Here is a 20,910-nt window from a genome sequence, read left to right on the forward strand (position 1 = left end):
AACCATCATTCACTCCCACACTGACACTTCGGGTGTCTGATCCTGATGTTCTGTGGTTCAAAACCTGTGCCTGGCTCAAGGAAGGTCCTAGGTCCACCCTTTGTCAATTCTCTAATCAGGACGGTTGCTCTTAATATGTCACAAAGGTGTAGATGCCGCCACCATTGTTGATGATGGGATAAGAAATATCCCCCAAAGACTGGTGTCTTAAGGTTGTGTCTTTGACATAGCTGTGTTCAGAGGTGGGTGGGACCTTGAATTGTAATTTGACCATATGGGCTCTAACCCCATCAAACCGCTTGACAGCAGGAGGACTAGACAGAGAAAGCAGGTCACTGGGGCAAGCCCTTGAAGTATACATTTTTGTCATATGACCGTTAGCCCTCCAGCACTTCTTAGGCCCCGTGAAGTAGAGTCTCCTCGGTCACCTGTTCTCAACACCTGGATCATTCACCTTGCCTGAGGCCCAAACCTCTGAATGACGAGTCAAGGTAAACCTTTCCGTCCTGAAGATGTTCTCAGATACTTTATCATAGTCACAAGGCGCTGACATAGTTAACCACCTTGAGGTGCCAGTAAGGGACATATTTGGAGGACACTGTGTTTTCGTGGTACCTGAAATCGGGTTATGAGCAATAACAGCACTGAACAAATACATCTCCTTTTTGTTAGTGATGAGAGAGAGAGAGACAGAGAGATGTGGAGAATGTTCTAGAAAATATATTCCACGTCAGGTCTTCAAAGTAAACACCTTAATGTTCAAGATATCCTGCACTGAATTACAGTTGTCCCAAGAAAATAAATGCTATTTAAGCTTAAAGACTCTTGTTATAGCCCAGGTGAGAAAGTTATAAAGCCACCATGCGTATAAGGCCAAATTAGAGTCCTTTATTTGCTGGGGACCAAGAACAAGCTCTTGCCCCAAAGCTCTGTCACCAAAGCTTAGGAATGCAGTGTCTATAAAGGTAAAAGCCACAATGGTGTCATTGCCAGGTATAGGTCAGCAGAACCTGGTAGCATTTGTTTGATTTTTACGGTCAGCAAATGTTTTGGTTAATCATCCACGGTCACAGTCGTGGGAAGTCCTAAAGGCCAAGTTCAGGGGATTAGAGGCTGAAAAATACCAGCAAAGACGCAAAATAGAGTTCGGGTAAGACCAGTAGAAGATGGCGTTACCTCAGCCACTCCGACTCTAAGACGCCAGCAAACAGAGCTCACCCACTGTGTGGCTGTTTTCTAACTTGTGTAAACTGAAGACAAATCTATCCTTTTCTATTTCGGACTAAGCCAGGCTTCACAGGTGTGTGCCGAGGAGGGACCTACGCTTGATTCAGAGCACCACAGCCACAAGTTCCCAGTTCCTAACAATTCCTCTCTCCACTGTGCACTGAGGTTTCCAAATGATGTAACTGACCTGCCAAACACTGCGGGTTGTCTAACCTATTATAGAAAAACACCGTTTCCTCACTCGCAAGCACTGGAACGTCGCACGGATTAACACGGAGGGTGAGCCAGGTTGAGGACCATAGTGAGCAGTCGCAGAAAGCTCATTGCTTTGCTCAGTGTTCAGGAGGTTTGCTGGTAGGTTAGCTTCTATTTTGTTCTATCAAGCTGCAGTCGTGTGGAAAGAGAGAGCCCCGGCTGCAAGGATGGAGCTGCCTTCATCAGACTGGCTTATGTCCAAGTCTGTAGGGGACATTTTCTAATTAATTAGAGAGGACCCAGCTCACGGTGAGCCTATGGGTGGGTGGTCCTGGGTTCTATAAGAAAGTGGACTGAACAAGCCACAGAGAGAAAGCCCGTGAGCAGCGCCCTCAGTAACTTGTGCTCCAGCTCTTGTACCCAAGTTCCTGCTGAAGTTCTTGCCCTGAGTTCCTTTAATGGTGGGCTTCCCTGAGATCTTGTGGGATCTATTACTTCCTTGGGGCTAACCAGAGTTTCCAGCAGCTGCAAGCTTCATATAATATTTTCATAGAAGCGCACTGCTCTGACTAGGAAAATCTCTATGTGATTTCTCAGAGAGGATAAGCAATGCCTACTCATGGTACACACGGTCCAATATATTTTCTGCTTTTGGTGACAGGAGCCTGATTTGGTTGTTTTCCATAGCATTCTTTTCAAAGAGCCCCGATATTCATTATATATTGTAGGGCAATTGATAGTCTAAGAGCTCCTATTACATCAGAAAATGCATAAACATGACAACATAAGCAATGTGATCTGCTTCAGGAGAGAGAAGCAATCACTGGGGATGGGGAACGCTGTTTCCTGGGGTAATTTCAACTCTTGATGTGGTTGTGGGGAAGAGCTATTCGTGGCTGCACGGAATGAATGAAGTCCAGAGTACTTGGCCCAGGGCTAAATCTTCCCTGTCATTTTCAGAGGCAGGCTACAAATAATCAAAGAAATGAAAGCTCATGTCCCCTGTAAGACAGATGTTATTTCTTTCCTATGAATTCCTTGATGTACAAACCAGGGACCTTATGCCGTTTATGCAGTGGGGAAATGGATCTTCTAACAGATCTGTGGGGACCAAACACTGCCGGCTATGCGTTGGCAAGGTTCTTCGTCACTGTCAATAAATGTCCCCATTTCCAGAGGGAATAGCTTTTCTGATTGACAGGGTGCACACGTGCTGACTCTCTAAGTCCTGTGAGTTCTCAGGGAGACAGAACCGCTTCACCATAATTGCTTTCCACCCAAGGCACTGGAGTCCTCTTCAGCACTGGTGTTCTCTTGGATTCTCCAGCCCCATTCTTGCCAGAAAGACAGGGTGGATCTACGACATCCGGTCTGAGTGAAGCCAGATGTTACCAGCACATTCTACCACTGGGATGGGGCAGTGGACACGCAAACTGGATACAGATTTTAATTTGTATCTGTGTGTCCTGTCAGATGCTTCAGAAGCTCTAAGCAGCATGACCAAGGAAAACAAGACCTGACCATGTGACACTCTCATCCGACCTAAAAGGGCACACCAGCCCACAGCTTTAGCACCCACGCAGAGCCTCGGCACGGCCATAGTGACAGTAGAGCGAAGGCAGTCATGTGACTTACAATAAGGTACTAATACAGCAGGGAACATGAACCATCTCAGTGGACCACTGCTTTGTCAATTAGAACATATTTGGATCTTGGATTTTTCAGCATCTCAGACTCTGTGATTTCTCATTTGATGTCCAAAGGGTGTGTTCATTTATTTCTGCCTATTAAATGCGATTAGTGAGTTCAATTTTTACTTTCCAAATGTACATATAACAGTCAAGTTATAGCTGTACTCCATGGTAGATAATTTCCTCATTACATACAAGACCTTGGATACCAAGGATCCTAAGGACCACAAAAGAGAGGCCACAGGGAGGGAAGGGGTCAGGGGGGAGGGACGGAGCACAATAGGAGACAGAATACATTTCCCTCGTGGGGATGCCTCAGTGATCTACTTAACCCACCTAGAAGGAAAAACCAACAAGCAGACACTTTAGAGATACAAGCTCCTGGTAAGGACAGTTTGAAAAGTCTGTAAAATATGTTTTATGCCAGGGCATGAAGACATAATACTGAATTCACATGAAATCTGTGGAAAGTCTTGCCAGGCTTCCTGGCTGCTCAGGAGAGGGCTTTGTGGATTTACCTGAAGACACAACCCTTTTTCTTTCTTTTTTATATCTATCCTGCGAAATACATCAGTAAGTCAGCATAATTTTTGGAGGGATAAAATACGTGTATGGTCATATCACTTCATGTGCAAAACTGACTGCACAGTCTGTGAGATTTATTTTAATAAACAAATAGCTCCTGATCGCTTTCAAGCCTAGAGTTTGTTTATGGCTCCACTGAGCTCCGTGATGAAACAAGAGGAGCCCAGAGGAAGCCACGTTCCCGTCTGCCTTCCCCCGGGTGCTGTTGCTCCAGCTCCTCTGAATGTGCTGCCTGGGGCTTCCTGAATCCTAAATGATAATGGAGCCTCCGTGACAGAAACATCTTTCTGGAGAACTGTCATGTATTCAGATCATGAGAGCTAAGAATAAAAAGAGGGGACTAGAGAGACGGTCCAGTGGTTAGAAGCACTTGCTGCTCTTCCAGAGGATCTGAGTCTAGTTCCTGGTATTCATGAGATGGCTCACAGCCCTGTAACTCCAGCTTGGGGGACCCCATGCTTTCTTCTGGCCTCTGTCAGCACTTACATACATGTGGTATGTCTTATATGCATGTGGCATGTCTTATAAGCATGTGGCATGTGCATGCATGTACACACACACACACACACACAGAGAGACCTTTAAAAATAAAGTTAAGAGCAGGTAGAAGGGCTGGGACATGGTAGATTATGAAGCTCTCATGACAGCTCTGAGCACTGAAATACAAAATAGATAAGCACCAAGAAAGACAAGAAGGTTCTCTCTTCCCCAGCTGTCACTAAAGTAAGCAAGTGTGTCACGTTCTGTGATAATCTCTGTCTTGCTGAAACAAGATCAAAACGCCAGAAGGAAGACACACAGCTTCGAGACTTCAGTGGTTCTGCCATGTCATTGCATGTATATTCCCACATGTGTAGTAGGACGGCTCCTTCACATGTAGTAGCTTTATACCCTTTCTCCTATCAATGGGCCTACTGTCCCTTTATCCCACAACTATTGATCCCTTGGCAAAAGGCAAGGGTTCGGTCACCTACACAAACCAGGAAACAACTGGGACTTTCACACTGACCTGTTGTTTCTAGGGAGGCTCCTCAGCCTGAATTTCCTATCTGTAGAATTAGGCTGCCCTGTGGCTTTGCTTTCCAAGCATCAGAGGGTTTGCCATACCGTCTGGCTCTCTGCTGCAGGCACCACCCACATGCACTGTCAGGGGAAGGCTGTGATACTTCAGTTTAAAGGCATCCTGCTTTCAGCTCTGTGGTTTTTGAATTGTGCAACCTGAAGCAAATAGTCTCAAGTATCTAAATCTCCTTTTTAGTTCCAAAAGGAGCGTTTAAACAAAAAAAAAATAGTTTCAAGTTTATTTTCTTTTTATGATTTTTCACCCAGAACAGACAATTCTCAGCAATTTTCTGTGAGGTTTTACGAAAATAAGACTCTCCTCTAGTCATCATCTCTTTAACAAGTTCATTGTGTGTTGTACAAGAGCTGACTTCACCGTTATAGTCTTCCATCACATTTTCTAATGAGGAATTGATCAGAGGCATGTTCTAGCATGTCAAGTTACATCCTCTCTACAGTGAACACAGTGAGTGTCCTTGGCTTTGCTCTTTCCTTTTTCTGGAGGGGGAGGGCACCCAACCCACTGATAACAAAAAGACAAGACAGGAACACAGACTGAGGCTGGATTTGAGCTCAAATCTATGTTCATGACTGTATGTTATGGTGTATAAGGAACAACGAAGGAGTAGAAATGTGGGAGGCAGATAGAGTTAGAAAACAGCCTAACAGTTGTGAATCTGTTACAGACGCTTACTGCTTGTACTGAGTAATAAACTCTGTTCTTCTCTACATATTCAGTTAAAATACTGTTTATAAAAGGAATGTGTTTATTACAGATCTACTAAAGGAAAAAAGAAAGGAAGGAAGAAAGAAAGAAAGAAAGAAAGAAAGAAAGAAAGAAAGAAAGAAAGGGAGGGAGGGACAGAGGAAGGAAGGAAGAAAAAAGGAAGGGAGGAAGGAAGAAAGAAAGGAAGAAAGGAAGGAAGGAAGGAAGGGAGGAAGAAAGAAAGGAAGGAAGGAAGGAAGGAAGGGAGGGAGGGAGGGAGGAAGAAAGAAAGAAAGAAAGAAAGAAAGAAAGAAAGAAAGAAAGAAAAGGAGGGAGGAAAGAAGGGAGGGAGGGAGGGAGGAAGAAAGAAAGAAAGGAAGGGAGGAAGGAAGGAAGAAAGGAAGGAAGGGAGGAAGGGAGGAAGAAAGAAAGGAAGGGAGGGAGGAAGGAAGGAAGGAAGAAAGGAAGGAAGGGAGGAAGAAAGAAAGGAAGGAAGGAAGGAAGGAAGGGAGGGAGGGAGGAAGAAAGAAAGAAAGGAAGGGAAGGAGGGAGGAAGGAAGGAAGGGAGGGAGGAAGAAAGGAAGGGAGGGAAGAAGGAAGGGAGGAAGGAAGGAATGAAGAAAGGAAGGGAGGGAGGAAGGAAGAAGGGGAGGGAGGAAGAAAGAAAGGGAGGGATGGAGGAAGGAAGGGAGGAAGGAAGAAGGGGAGGGAGGAAGAAAGAAAGGGAGAGATGGAGGAAGGGAGGGAGGGAGGGAGAGAGAGAGAGAAAAGCCAGGAAGAACAAGAAAATGAACAAAGACTTCTCAGTCTCCAGTTCAGTTCTTGCTAGGCAAGACAAACAGCATCATTTCATCTGCAAGAAAATTGAAGCAGCTGCCTTCCTCATAATATTGAGGATAATATGAATTAATTATGAATCGAGTTACACATAAAGTTTCCCAAACTATAAATCCAGATGTTCTCAGAGTCATGTGACCAGATGCATTCCTGGCCTGCCAACCCCTGCATCCCAGTAACTCACTTTCCCAAGCGTCACCTGCTATCGTACAGGATGAGTTCCCTGCCCTTAGCATCAGGACCAGTTTCTCACAAACATTTTACATCACTATGGTGAGATGGTCACTGTAGGCATAAATTTTGCAACCTACTTTTGATAAGGGTTCAGCCTCTCCTCTATCCCAGCACTCAGCAGAGGTAATGGTAGAGAAAGGTTATTAGGATTTGGGGGAAGTGGACCTGTTCAGCAGTAGGTCTTTGTAGGCAATTTCAGTTTTCTTTGTCAGGAGTTCAGTTCCATGCCAACAACTCAGCATCTACAGAAGCCACAAAGCAGGAAGCTGCCTCGAACCTCACAAACAGTTTTTGGGCAACTTTCTCTCAATGACTGCATTACCTCAAGTTTAACAATTCTATGTAAGGCGAACCGATATATAAGCATTGTTAGCGAAGAATAGTGCAGCGGAAGAAACCAAACCAATGCTCAGCGCTCATTACCCACTGTCTGTGGGGTCACATTTATACTCCTTCATCACGGGTCCTTTCACGTGTTTGCTATATCAAAATGTCCTTTTACCTGTGTCTGTTACAAGAAAACCCTCTTTTCCTTGTTTGTCCCAGCAAAGACATAACTGACTTTGAAGACAAACTGGAAGATTGGCCATGGAGTATTTTTCCAATGATTTTTGTCATAAGAGTTATCTTCTTCCGGGGTGGGGGTGGGACGGGGTGCTTGTAACCTTGTATGTCCAGCATGAAGATATCAGTGCTTCATATGCTACACTTGGTACACATGGCCAGGCAAAGAATAAACCTTACTAGACCCAGTGATTTATGTGTCGTCTGCTTTTGGTAGCACTTGAAGGACAAGGACAAGAGAGTCAGAAAGTAAGCATTTGTGTTTTACATGAGAAACCTGCGCTCTAGACCAAAAGTTTACCTTTTTTTTTTTTTTTTTTTTTTTTGGACAGATGTCTCTTTATAGATCTAAGCTGTGGAAGCCGCCTGCCAGTGTGGCACAGTATCAGAACCAAAGTGTAATGCCGGGGGCATTCTGGATCTAGAAAAGAAATGATGGTGAAGGAGGAGCACTAGACTCTCACCATATCTGCTAGGAAGTTTGGTGGCATCTTGCCAAATGCTAAGTGGAGACTGAGTTCTTGTGTGTGTGTGTGTGTGTGTGTGTGTGTGTGTGTGTGTGTGCATGCACATGTATGTGTATGTTTGTGTGCAACTGTATGTGTGTGTGCATGCATGTACATGTGTGTATGTGTCTATGTATGCATGCCTCTGTGTGTATACATGCATGTGCATGTATGTGCATGTGTACATGGATGTGTATGTACATTCATCCATGCATCTATGAAGGCCACAGGTCCACATAAGATACCTTCCTCTATTACTCTCCACCTGAATTTTTGTCAAATTGTTTCTTACAGAACCTGGAGCTCAACATTTTCCCTAGGCAATAAAGTTCCAAGGTCTGCTTGTCTCCACCCCCAGCCCAAGTCCTGGGGCTAGACTCATACTGTGATGCCAAGTCTTCACCTGAGAGCTGGGGTCCAAACTCAGGCCCTTGTGCTCGCAAGTACTTTATGTAATGTGACATCACCCCAGGTCTTGGCATAGATTTAAAATCAGCTTCTGGGAAGAAGTCTTGGACACGTGGGACACCCAAGGACTGTGGCTCTGTCCGAGTGATCATGGCAAATACTTGAAGGTCTTATCTGGACCCTTTATTCTGGTTTAAAACTAGAAAGTGGAACAGAATACCTTTTAAAAAAAAAAGTCTGCTACACTAATGTTCTAGCCCCCTGAAAAATAATGGCAAATCCAAAGTCAGTATAAAGAGCTTTGTACACCTGATGATGATGATGTTGGTGATGATGATGTTGGTGATGATGATGTTGATGATAATGATAGAAGGAGGATAAAGGGGACCAAGAGTATGAGGAAAGACGAGGAGAGCCTTTGAAAACCAAATAACTCAAGTAATAAGGCACTCACAATGGAGCTAGGTCTTGCAGGATGCTGCACTAGCAACCACTGGGCAGCATCCGAAACAAGAAGGTACTGAGTTCCCACAGCTACTTCCTCTATTGTTGGGACAAATTTCTTCCAGAATCCCGCATGTGCCTTACAGATGAATGAAGCCAAGGTCCAGTCAACCAACGGTGTCGGTTTGTTCTCAGAGGGCGTCATTTCAAACTCTCACTAGTGGGAGAATTTCATTACTGCCTCCCAGTTTTATAGAAGCCCCCCTTCAAGAACTGTGTGCAATAGACCTTCTAGACGTCTCTGGGCAGCTCTAAGTTACACAACCTCATTTTTCAAAGCTGCTCATTACTTCCACCTCTCTTAACACGACCCCACCGGCCTGGGCCTCCCATGGGGGACCTTGATGCCTGCTATGGTAGCCTGGGGTGCTTGTGCATTTGACACTTTTCTTCATTTCCTAATGGAGTGTGCCTAATTTGAGCAAAGAAAAATGTTCCCTTGTCGATTGACAAGCCGATCAGAATCTGCCTATAAAATAGCCGACAATCATATCTAGCCGCGATATTAACCAGGACAGATCAGGGAGACAAAAAAAGAGAAATAATTGAAAACAATAAAAAGCAATGGCTTCATTCCTACCTGAATACCAAAAAGGAGAAATGGGGGGAAAAATCCAAGTATGTATTTTAAATAAATACATGGTTAGAATTTACAACCATGTCATAAACTTAGCTTATATTCATTTTAAATTCTACAATAAGAAATAGAATTTAAATAACACACTCCATAATTTAACTAAGCACAGGGAGGGGAAATCCCTAACCAGCTACAGGGTGATTTAGCCTGAACACTTCACGCTTCTGCCACAGCTAAACCCCTATGCAATTCCTGAGTTTTAAGTAGAAATTTTTACAAAAAAAAAAAAAAAGCTAGAGATAGGTTGGGGGTGAGGAGAACACAACATACATTAAAAATTAAAAATGTTTTTTCAGTGAAAACAAGAAATGGAACAAAATGATGATAAGTGATTTATTATGTATGCCTTGTGATTATATATGCAGAGTCATTATATCTTAGTGATTCTCAACTTGTCTGCTAGCTGGTGTGCGTGTGCATTAAAAACGTGTTTGTGTGGATATATGCTGGTGCACGAATGCATGGGAGTCAGCATTAGTGTCTTCGACAATAGTTCGCCACCCTGTTTTTGAAGCAGAGTCTCTCATTGAACTTGGAGTGCATCAGTCTGACTGGGCAGACTAACCCGTCTCCACACCCATCCCCTTCCCAGTGCTGGGAATCTGAGCAGGGCCCCAAGCGTGCACAGTGGGTCCCTCGCGGATGGAGCTGACTGAGCTGTCCCCAGGCCCAAGCTTCTCCATTTCCCTTGCATGTACAAAGAGCAAGCTCAGTCACTGGTGTTTATGAAAGGCTGAAGACGTGACACTTCCCTTAGTCACATACTCTCCACCTGCTCTCCTTTTAGTATAGCATCTACACACACATCTACACGCACACACACACACACACACACGTGTAGCATGTATGTATCAGGTACAGGAAATTAAGGAGCATACACTAAACACCTCCATGTCCCATGCAAAGACAGGCAGGTGACACTGGTCCTGGCTCTGCAACCTAGGTGAGGTGACCCCTCGGCACACTCAAACCCAATCTCATTCAGTTTTCGTAGCCATCGAGTGGGATTGGTAATGGTCACACACGGGGTTGCTGTGAAGACAAATGAGGTCACATGTGCAGTGCACCTGTCGCACGACAGGCGCTTCATAAGGCTTTTCGTTGTTTTCTCATTTAAGGGAATAAAAGAAAACAAGGAACACAGCATGCTGTTGCAATGCTTACAACTTTCATTCAGTTCTTGGCAAAGAAAACGTGTAGTGCTATGCTTACCTGTTCATGGACCTGAGCTTCGCGCTATCAAGGAGCAGAGAGTTGCCTTAGCAACAGTGGATGCTCTATGAGGACTTGAGAAATGGCTCAGTGGTTACAAGCACACACTATTCTTCCACGGGGTCCAGGTTCAATCCTCAACACTCATGGTAGCTGACAACTGTCTGTAACTCCAGTTCCAGAAGACCTGACCTACTCTTCTGGCTTCTACAGGCACAAAGCATACATGTGATGTGCATATGTTTGTGCAGACAAAATGTCCATATGCATAAAATAATAAAAGTTTAAAAATTGTTTTATCAAAAAATAAATGTATATTCCAGAGGTCTCCAAAAAACATGCTCCAAATGTGGCTATGACAATGACATAGAAGTCTCCGGTTGCCTTCACAAGCATGAGGCTTTTTGTTGCTGGTAGAAGTGCATCTTTTCATAAGTTTAGTAGCATATTAAAAAGTATAATAAGTATAAAATATTCTGTAGGTTGAATAAAAATGGCCCCCATAAATCCATAGGGAGTGGCACTATTAGGAGGTGTGGCCTTGTTGGAGTAGGTGTGGCCTTGTTGGAGTAGGTGTGGTCTTATTGGAATGAGTGTGGCCTTGTTAAAGTAGGGGTGGCCTTGTTGGAATGGGTGTGGCCTTGTTGGAGTAGGGGTGGCCTTGTTGGAATGGGTGTGGCCTTGTTGGAGTAGGTGTGGCCTTGTTGGTGTGGGTGTGGCCTTGTTGGAGTGGGTGTGGCCTTGTTGGAGTGGGTGTGGCCTTGTTGAAGTGGGTGTGGTCTTGTTGGAGTGGGTGTGGTCTTGTTGGAGGAAGTCACAGTTTTCTTTGGCTGCCTTCGGATCAAAATGGAGACCCCATAGTCATGGCGTCTTTTCACAGCAATAGAAACCCTAACTGAGACAGGTATTAACTCCTCTGACAACTGCCATCAGCAGCATTTCCAGATCATGTGTCACTTAGAATATACCAGAACACCTCCCCACATACTGAAAGTTGTAAAGCTATAACAAGTTCAAAACTTGTATTCATGGTCATGGACCCTGAGGTTGTCCAATCCTGTTGCAGGATTAAAGGACACATCTACCTGATGCCCACAACCAGAACCATATCCTCCTGAAATGCTTCAAGAGAGGCCTGGTTCACCTAAACAGACACATTTCACCTCTGGGTGCTTTGCGAAGAGTGGGTGAACTATTGCATCCAACTTGGGAGGAGATTTTTGCCAAAGTGTTTTTCATCTGATAACCTGCTTTACGAAAATAAAACAGCAAGCATAAAGGAAAAGTCTATACTTAGAACACCTCATTCACATTTCTTGGCAGGCATTTTGCTGTGCCTAGTAGCTAGTCCGCACACTCGAGAGGTTGCATGTGATTAAAGGTGCCATGGGTGTCGTGGTAGGCGTGTCTACTGAATGATGGTTTGTTAATTCATTGTAAATCCCTTCATACACGGACTGGAGGATGACTGAATGTCTACCACTCCTGGGAGAAAGTGGGGAGTGATTTGCTAGTGGGTACACTGTGTGTTAAAAGTTACATACTGCTGGAGAGATGGCTCAGTGGTTAAGAGCACTGACTGCTCTTCCAGAGGTCCTGAGTTCAATTCCCAGAAACCACATGGTGGCTCACAACCATCTGTAATGGGATCCAATGCCCTCTTCTGGTATGTCTGAAGACATGACAGTGTACTCATATACATTAAGTGAATAAATAAATCTTTTTTAAAAGTTACATACTATGAAAATATACTAATGGCCCTCAGTAGGTAGATGAGTTACATGATATGTGCATTTTATCTCAATAAAGCTATTTTTAAAATTAATTTCAAACCTTTTCATCCAGTAAACCCAATAATTTGAATCACACTAAATTACAGGAATTAGTTCATCTCTGATCCATGACATATCTCTTTAATAGTCCAGCCCCAAAATTATTCTAAGGTGAGGACCAAATTTTACTTATTTGTTAAGAGATTAATTGTAATTTTATAATATGAGTCGAAAACAATATAAATGCTAAGAAACAAAATGATTAAACAGACTTTTATACAGTAGAAAATGATATAACCATTTAAATCAGATGTTTGAAGATTGCTTAAAATATGATAAAATACTCTAGGTACTGTACATTATAAATCCAGAGACATCTTTATGGATAGTAATAAATAAACAGGGAAATTCATCAAAGAATAAAACCTCTTCCTGAAAGAGGTTTATGAGTGATATGAATTTTGCTTTTTGTGATTTTCAAACTTTCTAGAATAAATTTACATGACTTTTATAGTTAGAAAATAACCTTATAGTAAAAGGAAAACATTGAAAATAAACATACAATTGAAAGACAGCTAAATGTAATTGATTTCTGTTAAATTCCATTTACAGTAAAAAGTAATTTGAAATTTTTAAGATTTATTCCAGGCCAGACTGGAATTACACAGTGAGATTTTTCTGTGGGCAAAGAGGAAAAAAAAGAGGAGGAGGAGGAAGAAGAGGAGGAGGAGGGAGAGAGAGGAAAATGAGAAGGAAAGAGAAGAAGCACCCACCCATGAGGAGGAAAAGGCAGAGGGGGAGGGGGATGAGGAAGCAGAGAGGAGAAATTGAAGAATTTCAGCACTCTGAGACAGAGTGGAGCAAACATGTGTTTATTCAGACAACCACACTAAGCTATTTATTCAACTGCAGTTGTCCCCCTGGATTCGAAATCTCCAGGAAATAAGAATCCGTAACACCTGCTCTAGTTCCCTAACAACAGTTCTTCCTGCCAACAAGTGCTTATTTACCTCTAAGCTTCAACTGCAGAACATTCTTTCTTGTCTAAGTCACACACAAATCTGGGGCCATATTTGTCAGACAGTTATCTGTTGTTTTGTGCTCTTAGACATGGCTTAACTACCTCCCATCCTGACAGCCATTAAAAGCTGTGGATCTATTCATCTCTTCATCTGTGATGACCTAACTCTACCCAGCCTCTAACCATTCCCTCCCAGATCCGCTATAATCTTGTCTATTTAGCTCTGTAGTATGGGCAGCCCAGCCATGCCAGTTTAGGATCAACCAGACTCTTCATTTCCTCTACCTCAGCAAGCACAACTATTATTGTGATTAGAACTTGATATTCTCAGGGAAACAGCACGAGGGTGCTTGGGATGGATACATGATCAGGTAAGCTTAGATGTGTCCGAGACTACTTAGTGATCTGAAGCACCACTCTTGCAGAGTATTGGAGTTTGGTTTCCAGCACCCACACTGTGAGGCTCACAGCCACCCAACCCCAGCTCCAGAAAAGCCAATGCCATTTTCTGGCCTCTGAGGATATACATGCATGCATGCACATATGCACATATGCACAGGTATGCATTCATACACATATACATACATCTACACACAGAGGGGTAAATATAAACACAGAGACACAAACTATGCACACAAATAAAAAATAAAACAAATCATAAAAAAATAAGTAAGTGTTGGGTGGTGGCAGCTCGTGACTTTAATCTCAGCACTTGGGAGGCAGAGGCAGATGGATCTCTGAGTGTAAGGCCAGCCTGAACTACAGAGCAAGTTCCAGAACAGCCAGGGCTACACAGAGAGACTCTGTCTTGGGAAGAAAACCAAACGAGGGAAAACAGAAAACAAAACAAAGTAACACAAATTTGTCACATAAAATTGTCTGGACAGACACAGATGAAGTGGGCTCCTGGGATAAAGGGGACAGGCCACAGACTGGGTTGAAGTCAGTCCCTGTTTATTGCAGGTTTCCAGATCTTCAATCATCACTGTGGCATGTGCGTGCTACAGCTTCCACGAGCAGGTCGGACCTTTACCGAGCTGGTTATGCCCCTCCATCTTTACCTAGTTTTCAGGGCTGACAGATACACTCGCCTTAGCCATCAGAGGTTGTCAGATTATCTTCCACAAGACCGTCAGTCTACTGGTATACTAAGCCTCCAGGATACAGCCTCCACTGTGTAGGCACTATCCCCCCTTTACCTGATTTTAGTATTAATTTATTTTTTAAAAATCTTAAGTAGTTGATCATTTATATTTTTAGCAAATTGTTAGTCAAAATTCAGTAGTGATTGTTTGGGGATACCTGGGCTGGGGAGCTAAAACGTAAACTATTAAGGACCACACCATAGGACAAATCAGAACTACTTTTCAACTGATCCTACAGAGGTTTAATGGTGGAACTTGACTTCAGCATAGAAAGACAAGTGGGAAGAGGATCCCCACAGTTCGCTGAAAGGATGACCAAAGGCACAGCTACGGGGACCCATGTGTCACAACAAAATGGAAGAGTCTTAGTCTTCATGGTGTATTAGCCCCTACGCTATACGTTGGCCTGTACACTTGCTTTCTTACTCAGAGATAAATTCTGCCTAAGGAAGAAGCAGAAAGAATAGCCAGGAGGCAACAGCAGTATTTCTTCAACAAGAAAAGGAATCCAAAGTTCCTGAGTTCTGAAAGGAATGTGTTTGGAAAGAACTTTTTGGCAAATCTTGGCTATTTCTACAACGCTTGGTCAGAAACCATCCGGCGAATGCACGGGCCGGTGATGAATTGGCCAATAATGGACGGTGAGTACTTGGACACTGGGCCATCACTATTAAATGGCGAATATAGCCATGGCCAGATTATGACTTAAATGTAGATAAAATATTAACAAGTTATGGAATTTGATCCAATTTTTCCCCAGACTCAGATCTTATTGATCAAATAGAGTAGAAACCACAAGCCATCTGCCGGGACGTTTGAGCCCTCTTTTGCTAAACACTAATATTTAATCATAATTTTATGGCAACATGTTCAAAAAGCTTCACTGGGATGTAACTAACGAATGAAAATAATGGGTGAGTGTGCAGAGGGCATTTCTAACAATCAGCTGATGCATTCATTGCTCCTTTGGCATGTAAGTATCTTAAAAGTGATGGAGAGCTAGCTCTTCTGGTAGAAGTTATGTGCCCCTATAGATCAGTTCTCAACCTGTGGGTCACGACCCCATTCGGGACAGTTGAATGACCTTTTCACATGGGTTGCCTATAACCACTGGAAAACGTGAATAATTTACACTACAACTCACAACAGTCGCAAAACTACCATTCTGAAGTAGCAATGAAAATAATTCTATGGTTGGGGTGTCACCACAACATGAGGAACTGTATTAAAGGGTCACAGAGTTAGGAAGGTTGAGAACCACTGCTGTAGGACTGAGTTTGAAAGGGTCTTTTACACAGCACCTTTTGCAGGACCTATTTAAAGATAAAGCGTCCATCTTTCTTTGCTCTCGGTACGTTGCTTTATTAACTGACTAGTTGTTTGGGAGTTGACTGTAATGGTAGAAGGGCAGCTCGCAGTCATGTTTAAAGATATTCAAATGAAAAAGACATCAGTCATATGCTAGCCAAACCCCTGTATTCATCTTTCTGAGACCACCAACCTGTCACTCCTTCTTTGTAATGAATTCAACATCCTCCTCCTCAACACAGGGAACCCGATATCCTTCATACCGTCCAGATCTCATAGCTGCTAAATATCATCCTCACAAACAGAAAGAATTTTGAAGTATAAGGCCAGGGGCTTAATAAATCCTCCCTATTATCTGTCTGCGAGTCTCATGCTTCTGTTTTGTTGCAAACTTGAACCTCTGCAGAGACTCATTAACGCCATCCGGGCACCCTCCTCAGTGCCAGTTGGCAAGGCAGCGCTGCCAGTAACAAGTTCTGGAAGACGGCCAGTCCCCAGCAGCTGCGCTCTGTTAGCAGCATCCCAGTTCCAAAGGATGTCAGTGAGATGAACGTAGAAGGAGAGCTGAATGTTCTGAATTACGGACTGACGGGAGGTGACCACATCAGCTACAGTAGGCTGCCCGGCCGAGACTTTCACATTGGCCTCTGGAGTGCAGTGGCAATAGGCCTGTTCTGATTTATGCAATCTGACAAAAGGCGACACCTTTGCTACCAAAGGATGCACAGCCTAGAAGGATGGATAAGAACCCATGCTCACTGTCACTTCCCAGTTGTCATGCTAGTGAGACCAAAAGTCTTAAGAGATCACCAAGGTTTGTTTCTACGCAACTCATAATTTTAGGCTGCAAAAATAATGTCTACTCCCCTTGAATGACAGAGAAATAAGTTGATTGGACATAAGGACTCTAATCATATAACCCAAATTAGATATTTTATACATAGCCCTGGAACACAAGAACGTTTGCTTAGAACCCATGAAGTGAACCAGAAAATTCCAACTACCCCTTCTACGTGGTCTTTCTTTATGTGCACAAAGCAGCCTGGATTACCAAACTAGTAATTTGCTGGTGTGTAGCTGAAATGATTAATACATGCATATGCGAAGCTGGAATTCATGCAGACCTCTCACTTTGCTTCTGCAAATTAAATTCTTGCTAAATATCTAAGACTTTTAAAGCACGTGATGGCATGAAAGTCACTGAAATGGACACTTTATTACAGAGCTGGATGACCATCTGCCTGGTCACCATCGCTGTACCAGCTGAAGACAGGCACCAGAGGAACCAATGACCTTTCCACGTTTACCAAATAATCATTGGCAGTACCACATAGCCACCGACTCTTTGTCTGCAGTAATGGAGCGTTCAAGAAACAAAAACGCATCCCTATGCACCATGACATTAAGTCTAAATGAATTAGTACATTTAACTTTTTATGTATCTCCAAGTATTTGCTAGTTTTCATATCTCAGAGCGTTTTAAAATTGTGCCATATATAGCTTGCAATGTTAGAAATATGGAATTTTAAGATAAGGGGCAAAACTAATATTATGCTAATTACATACAACAAGTTTCCATGTGAAAATGATGGCCAGGAAGCTGAGGCTTGTCCAGCAATGAGTGGTACCCTAGATACTTACTGTTTGTTATCTGTTTCTCTCACTGCAACTGTTTGTGAATCTCAGAAGGCCCAGTCGAGTGGTCCACACTCAGTGGACTAAGGAGTGGTCCACACTCAGTGGACTAAGAACAAATACTTGAACTGTCATGGAGGCATTCTGCCTCCAGAACCTCTGACCAGTACTCACAGGCCTTTCCTTTGTTCCCCTCTTTCCTTACCTGTAGGCGACAGAAATTCCAGGTGCATCTGGACTTTAAAGGGTGTTGGTTTGTTTGCTTGCTTGTTTGTTTTTAACGTGTGTCTGTGTGTGGGTTTCTGCCCACAAGTGCAGTGCCCATGGAAGCCAGAAGAGGGCATCATTCCCTAGAGCTGGAGTCACAGGTTGTGAGCCACAGGTTGTTGTGGATGCTAGGAACTGAACTCAGATCCTCTGCAAGAACAGTACTCACTCCTGATGCTGGCCAGAGTCACCTCTCCAGTTGCTGCTGGATCTTATCCTCCCTCTGAATGGGAAAGGAGGTTGTCTGAAGGCTGCCAGGAAGAGCAAGGGCAGCTAACTTTGGGTTTTAAGTGTGAATTGAGTAAAGTCAGCAGGACACTGGGAATGCCCTTGTCCAGCTCTCACATCAACCTAAATGGGTTCAGAGGCTTGCAAAGCTTCTGACAATATGACTTGGCTTCCTTTGGACTCAAAAAAATTCCAGTCTGTGGTGTACACTCCACTGAAATAGTAACAAAGCAAAAGGAAAGGTGTTTAAGACTCTATTCAAAATGTTCACACACACACACACACACACACACACACACACACACATGTAACTTACAGTCTTCAAAAGCCAGGACTTGAGGAAATCAAGAAATACAAATCATATATGCAATATGACAAACATATGCAGGGATGTGCTATGACTCAGACTGAACTAGTTAATAGCTGGAAAGAGTCGAACTTAAAGACAGAGAAACAACGTTATATTAAAAAAATAGAAAACCTTATAATCATCCCAAATGGGAAATATAAAATATCTTCCTCTTCACATATGGCCAAATATGGAAGAAGCAACTTTATGTTTTATATATATATATAGTCATGAGAACAAACTCTCGTACAAACACACAGATAGGCACATAAGTAAAAAAGTAAAATCTCTCTGGGAATTTGTTCTGCCTAGATATCCCACGAACATGTGTTACACTGGCTAAGGTGGCCTATGCTTCATGCTTATAGGTTTTATTTTTAATTTTAATTTAATTTTATTTTTGCAATTCCATGAGGCTTATAATGCACAGAGATTCCTCTCATCCCTTGCTGTCTCTATGGACACCATCCTCCCTCATTTTCCGTACAAACCACATTCTCGTATTTATATCAATTCGTCTTGTTTTCTGACTCACTGAGTTTAACCAGGGCTACTTGTGTCTCCACGGATTTCGAGCTGTCGGTTGGATCCTGCTGAGCTTAGCAGTGGGTATTATAGCTGAAAACAATGACCTTTCCTCTCTGAGAATCTACCTAGCCCATAGCACAGCAGCAGATGGTGGGCTTCATAAGCCTTTCCCCTGTCCACGTTCACAGGGCCAGCCTGACGAGGGCCAAGTGTAAGTAATTGTCAGTGCTGTGCTGAGTTCATCGTTACAGTAACTGTCAGTGCTGTGCTGAGTTCATCGTTACAGTAATTGTCAGTGCTGTGCTGAGTTCATCGTTACAGTCATTGTCAGTGCTGAGCTGAGTTCATCGTTACAGTTAATGTCAGTGCTGAGCTGAGTTCATCGTTACAGTAACTGTCAGTGCTGTGCTGAGTTCATTGTTATGGTGGCTGTGTCCTGCCTAAGGCATTTTATTACGCTTTCTATCTTCTAGCCCCCTAGCTCCTGCCCCTCTTCTACAAGGTTCCCTGGGCTTTAGTGGGGGTGTTGTATGTCTTGTTTAGGAGTTAGCCCTCAACATCACCTTTTCTTGGCATTGGACACCCATGATTCTCAGAATTCACCGCCATGCACTGCAAAGCAGTTTCCAAATGCTTTTTCTGTCTCTCTAAGTTCTGTCGCTGGAAGCCTTATTGCAGAGATCAGATGTTTTCTCTTCCACGAAGCCCCCTTGGAGCTCTCCTCTCCTATACAGTCAGATTCAAAGAACATCATGAACCTTTCACCTCAGGTAGCTGCTGGGTGTCACAAAAGACGTGGGATTTGCCCATCCACCTACTATGATCCCAAACAATGTGCTTCATACAAAGGACCACGAACAAGTCATCCAAGGTCCTGTGATGCTCTATGAATTTATAAACTTTTACAGGGATTTGAGTTCTTTCAATTCCACTGTAGAAATGACCTTGGAGGTCTCTCTCTTCATTGAAAAGTCTTTCTGTTTTACTATAACCCTGTTTCATGTTCACCTTCTGTGCCAGAATATTTGCATCCATGTGCTATTAATAATCAGCACTGGTAAATTGCAGCGTCCCATCCGAGGCTACATTATTAAATTTTCAATCAAATAGTCATATAGCAGCCATCGAACTTAAACAAACTGGCTTGAGATTTGTCTTTACTTCAACAAAATTCTATTAGACGTGAAGGTAAAGGCCTTGAAGGCAGGGCTTGGTCCCCGAAGATCCTGTCTTTCAGTAAGCTGCTAATGGAGAACTTAAAGTTCCAGAGCAAAAAGTATGTCACTTCTACCAATGTCACACATTCTTCAGAAACAAAAATAATGCTCGCTTCACTGGGGATTTACAGAAATTATGAAATCACACTCGTTTCATTGAGGTATTATATAAGAATTAAGAAGACAAATCTCTGTGATAGTTTAAAATGATGAAAGAATTGAGTCTTTGAAACACCACAATCTTCCTATAGTCTTGGCCCTCCCTTGGACCGCTTACGGTCAAGGTGCTGTTCTCAATTAAAAGGCTTACTTTCAAGGAAAATAAAGACCAGGCAATCACTACAATAGTAAAGTAATGCTGGGATTTGTAACAACAAGCAGGCTTAAAAAAAAAAATGGAGTGATTATCTCCAATTATACCCCATTCTATTGGGGGGAAGAGGGGGGGCTCCCATTCCATCCCACACAGCATAGAAAAAGCTCTTTGATCTGTGAATAGGCTAATCGAAGAACTGCTCACACAATTCCCAGCCTTTCCGAGAGAGCAGCAATCAGTGATGAGAATGGAACTACGAGCCTCGCAGGGCATGAAATCTTACCTTTTCGTCGTCTTCTGTAAAAGGAGCACCCTCGGGAACCTTGTTTATCGCCTGGGCCACGCCGATGACCTCACCGTCGCTGTTCCGGATGGGCATGCACAGGAGTGATTTTGTCTTGTACCCAGTTAGCTTGTCTATTTCATCGTTGAATCTTCGGTCCTGAAAATAAGACAGAAAGCGTTCATCGCAAGGGCAAGGAGGTGAGAGGAGAGGGGTGAGCCAGTCACTGACAAAGCCCCCCTGCTCCCCTTTCCTAGAAATGGATTTGATGTTGTGTTGAAACAACCAAAATAAATGAAAATTATCAGCATAATTGTGAGCCAGGCTAACGAAAGTGAAAAGGGCCGGTGTCCTAAGGAAACTTCACTGTGTTCTTAATAAAATATGATATTTCACAAAGATAACTGGATATGAAATATTATCTGAGAAAGCAATGCATCACATATGTAAGAAACTACTAAAACATTCAGGGA

At 43.1% G+C, this 20,910-nt stretch overlaps 1 protein-coding gene across 1 annotated transcript in view; it reads right to left on the bottom strand.

The window, feature by feature from the left end:
- PDE11A (phosphodiesterase 11A) overlaps window positions 1-20,910 on the bottom strand; it is a gene marked incomplete at both ends in the record, with an annotated part of 323,910 nt that overhangs the window by 259,201 nt on the left and 43,799 nt on the right. The window contains one exon of the mRNA XM_080927937.1: window positions 20,438-20,596. Within this exon, the coding sequence (XP_080784063.1) occupies window positions 20,438-20,596 (159 nt within the window). The remainder of the gene's footprint in view (window positions 1-20,437; window positions 20,597-20,910) is intronic.

The sequence above is a fragment of the Micromys minutus genome (assembly GCF_963924665.1).
Source record: "Micromys minutus genome assembly, chromosome: 13".
Taxonomy (NCBI): domain Eukaryota; kingdom Metazoa; phylum Chordata; class Mammalia; order Rodentia; family Muridae; genus Micromys; species Micromys minutus.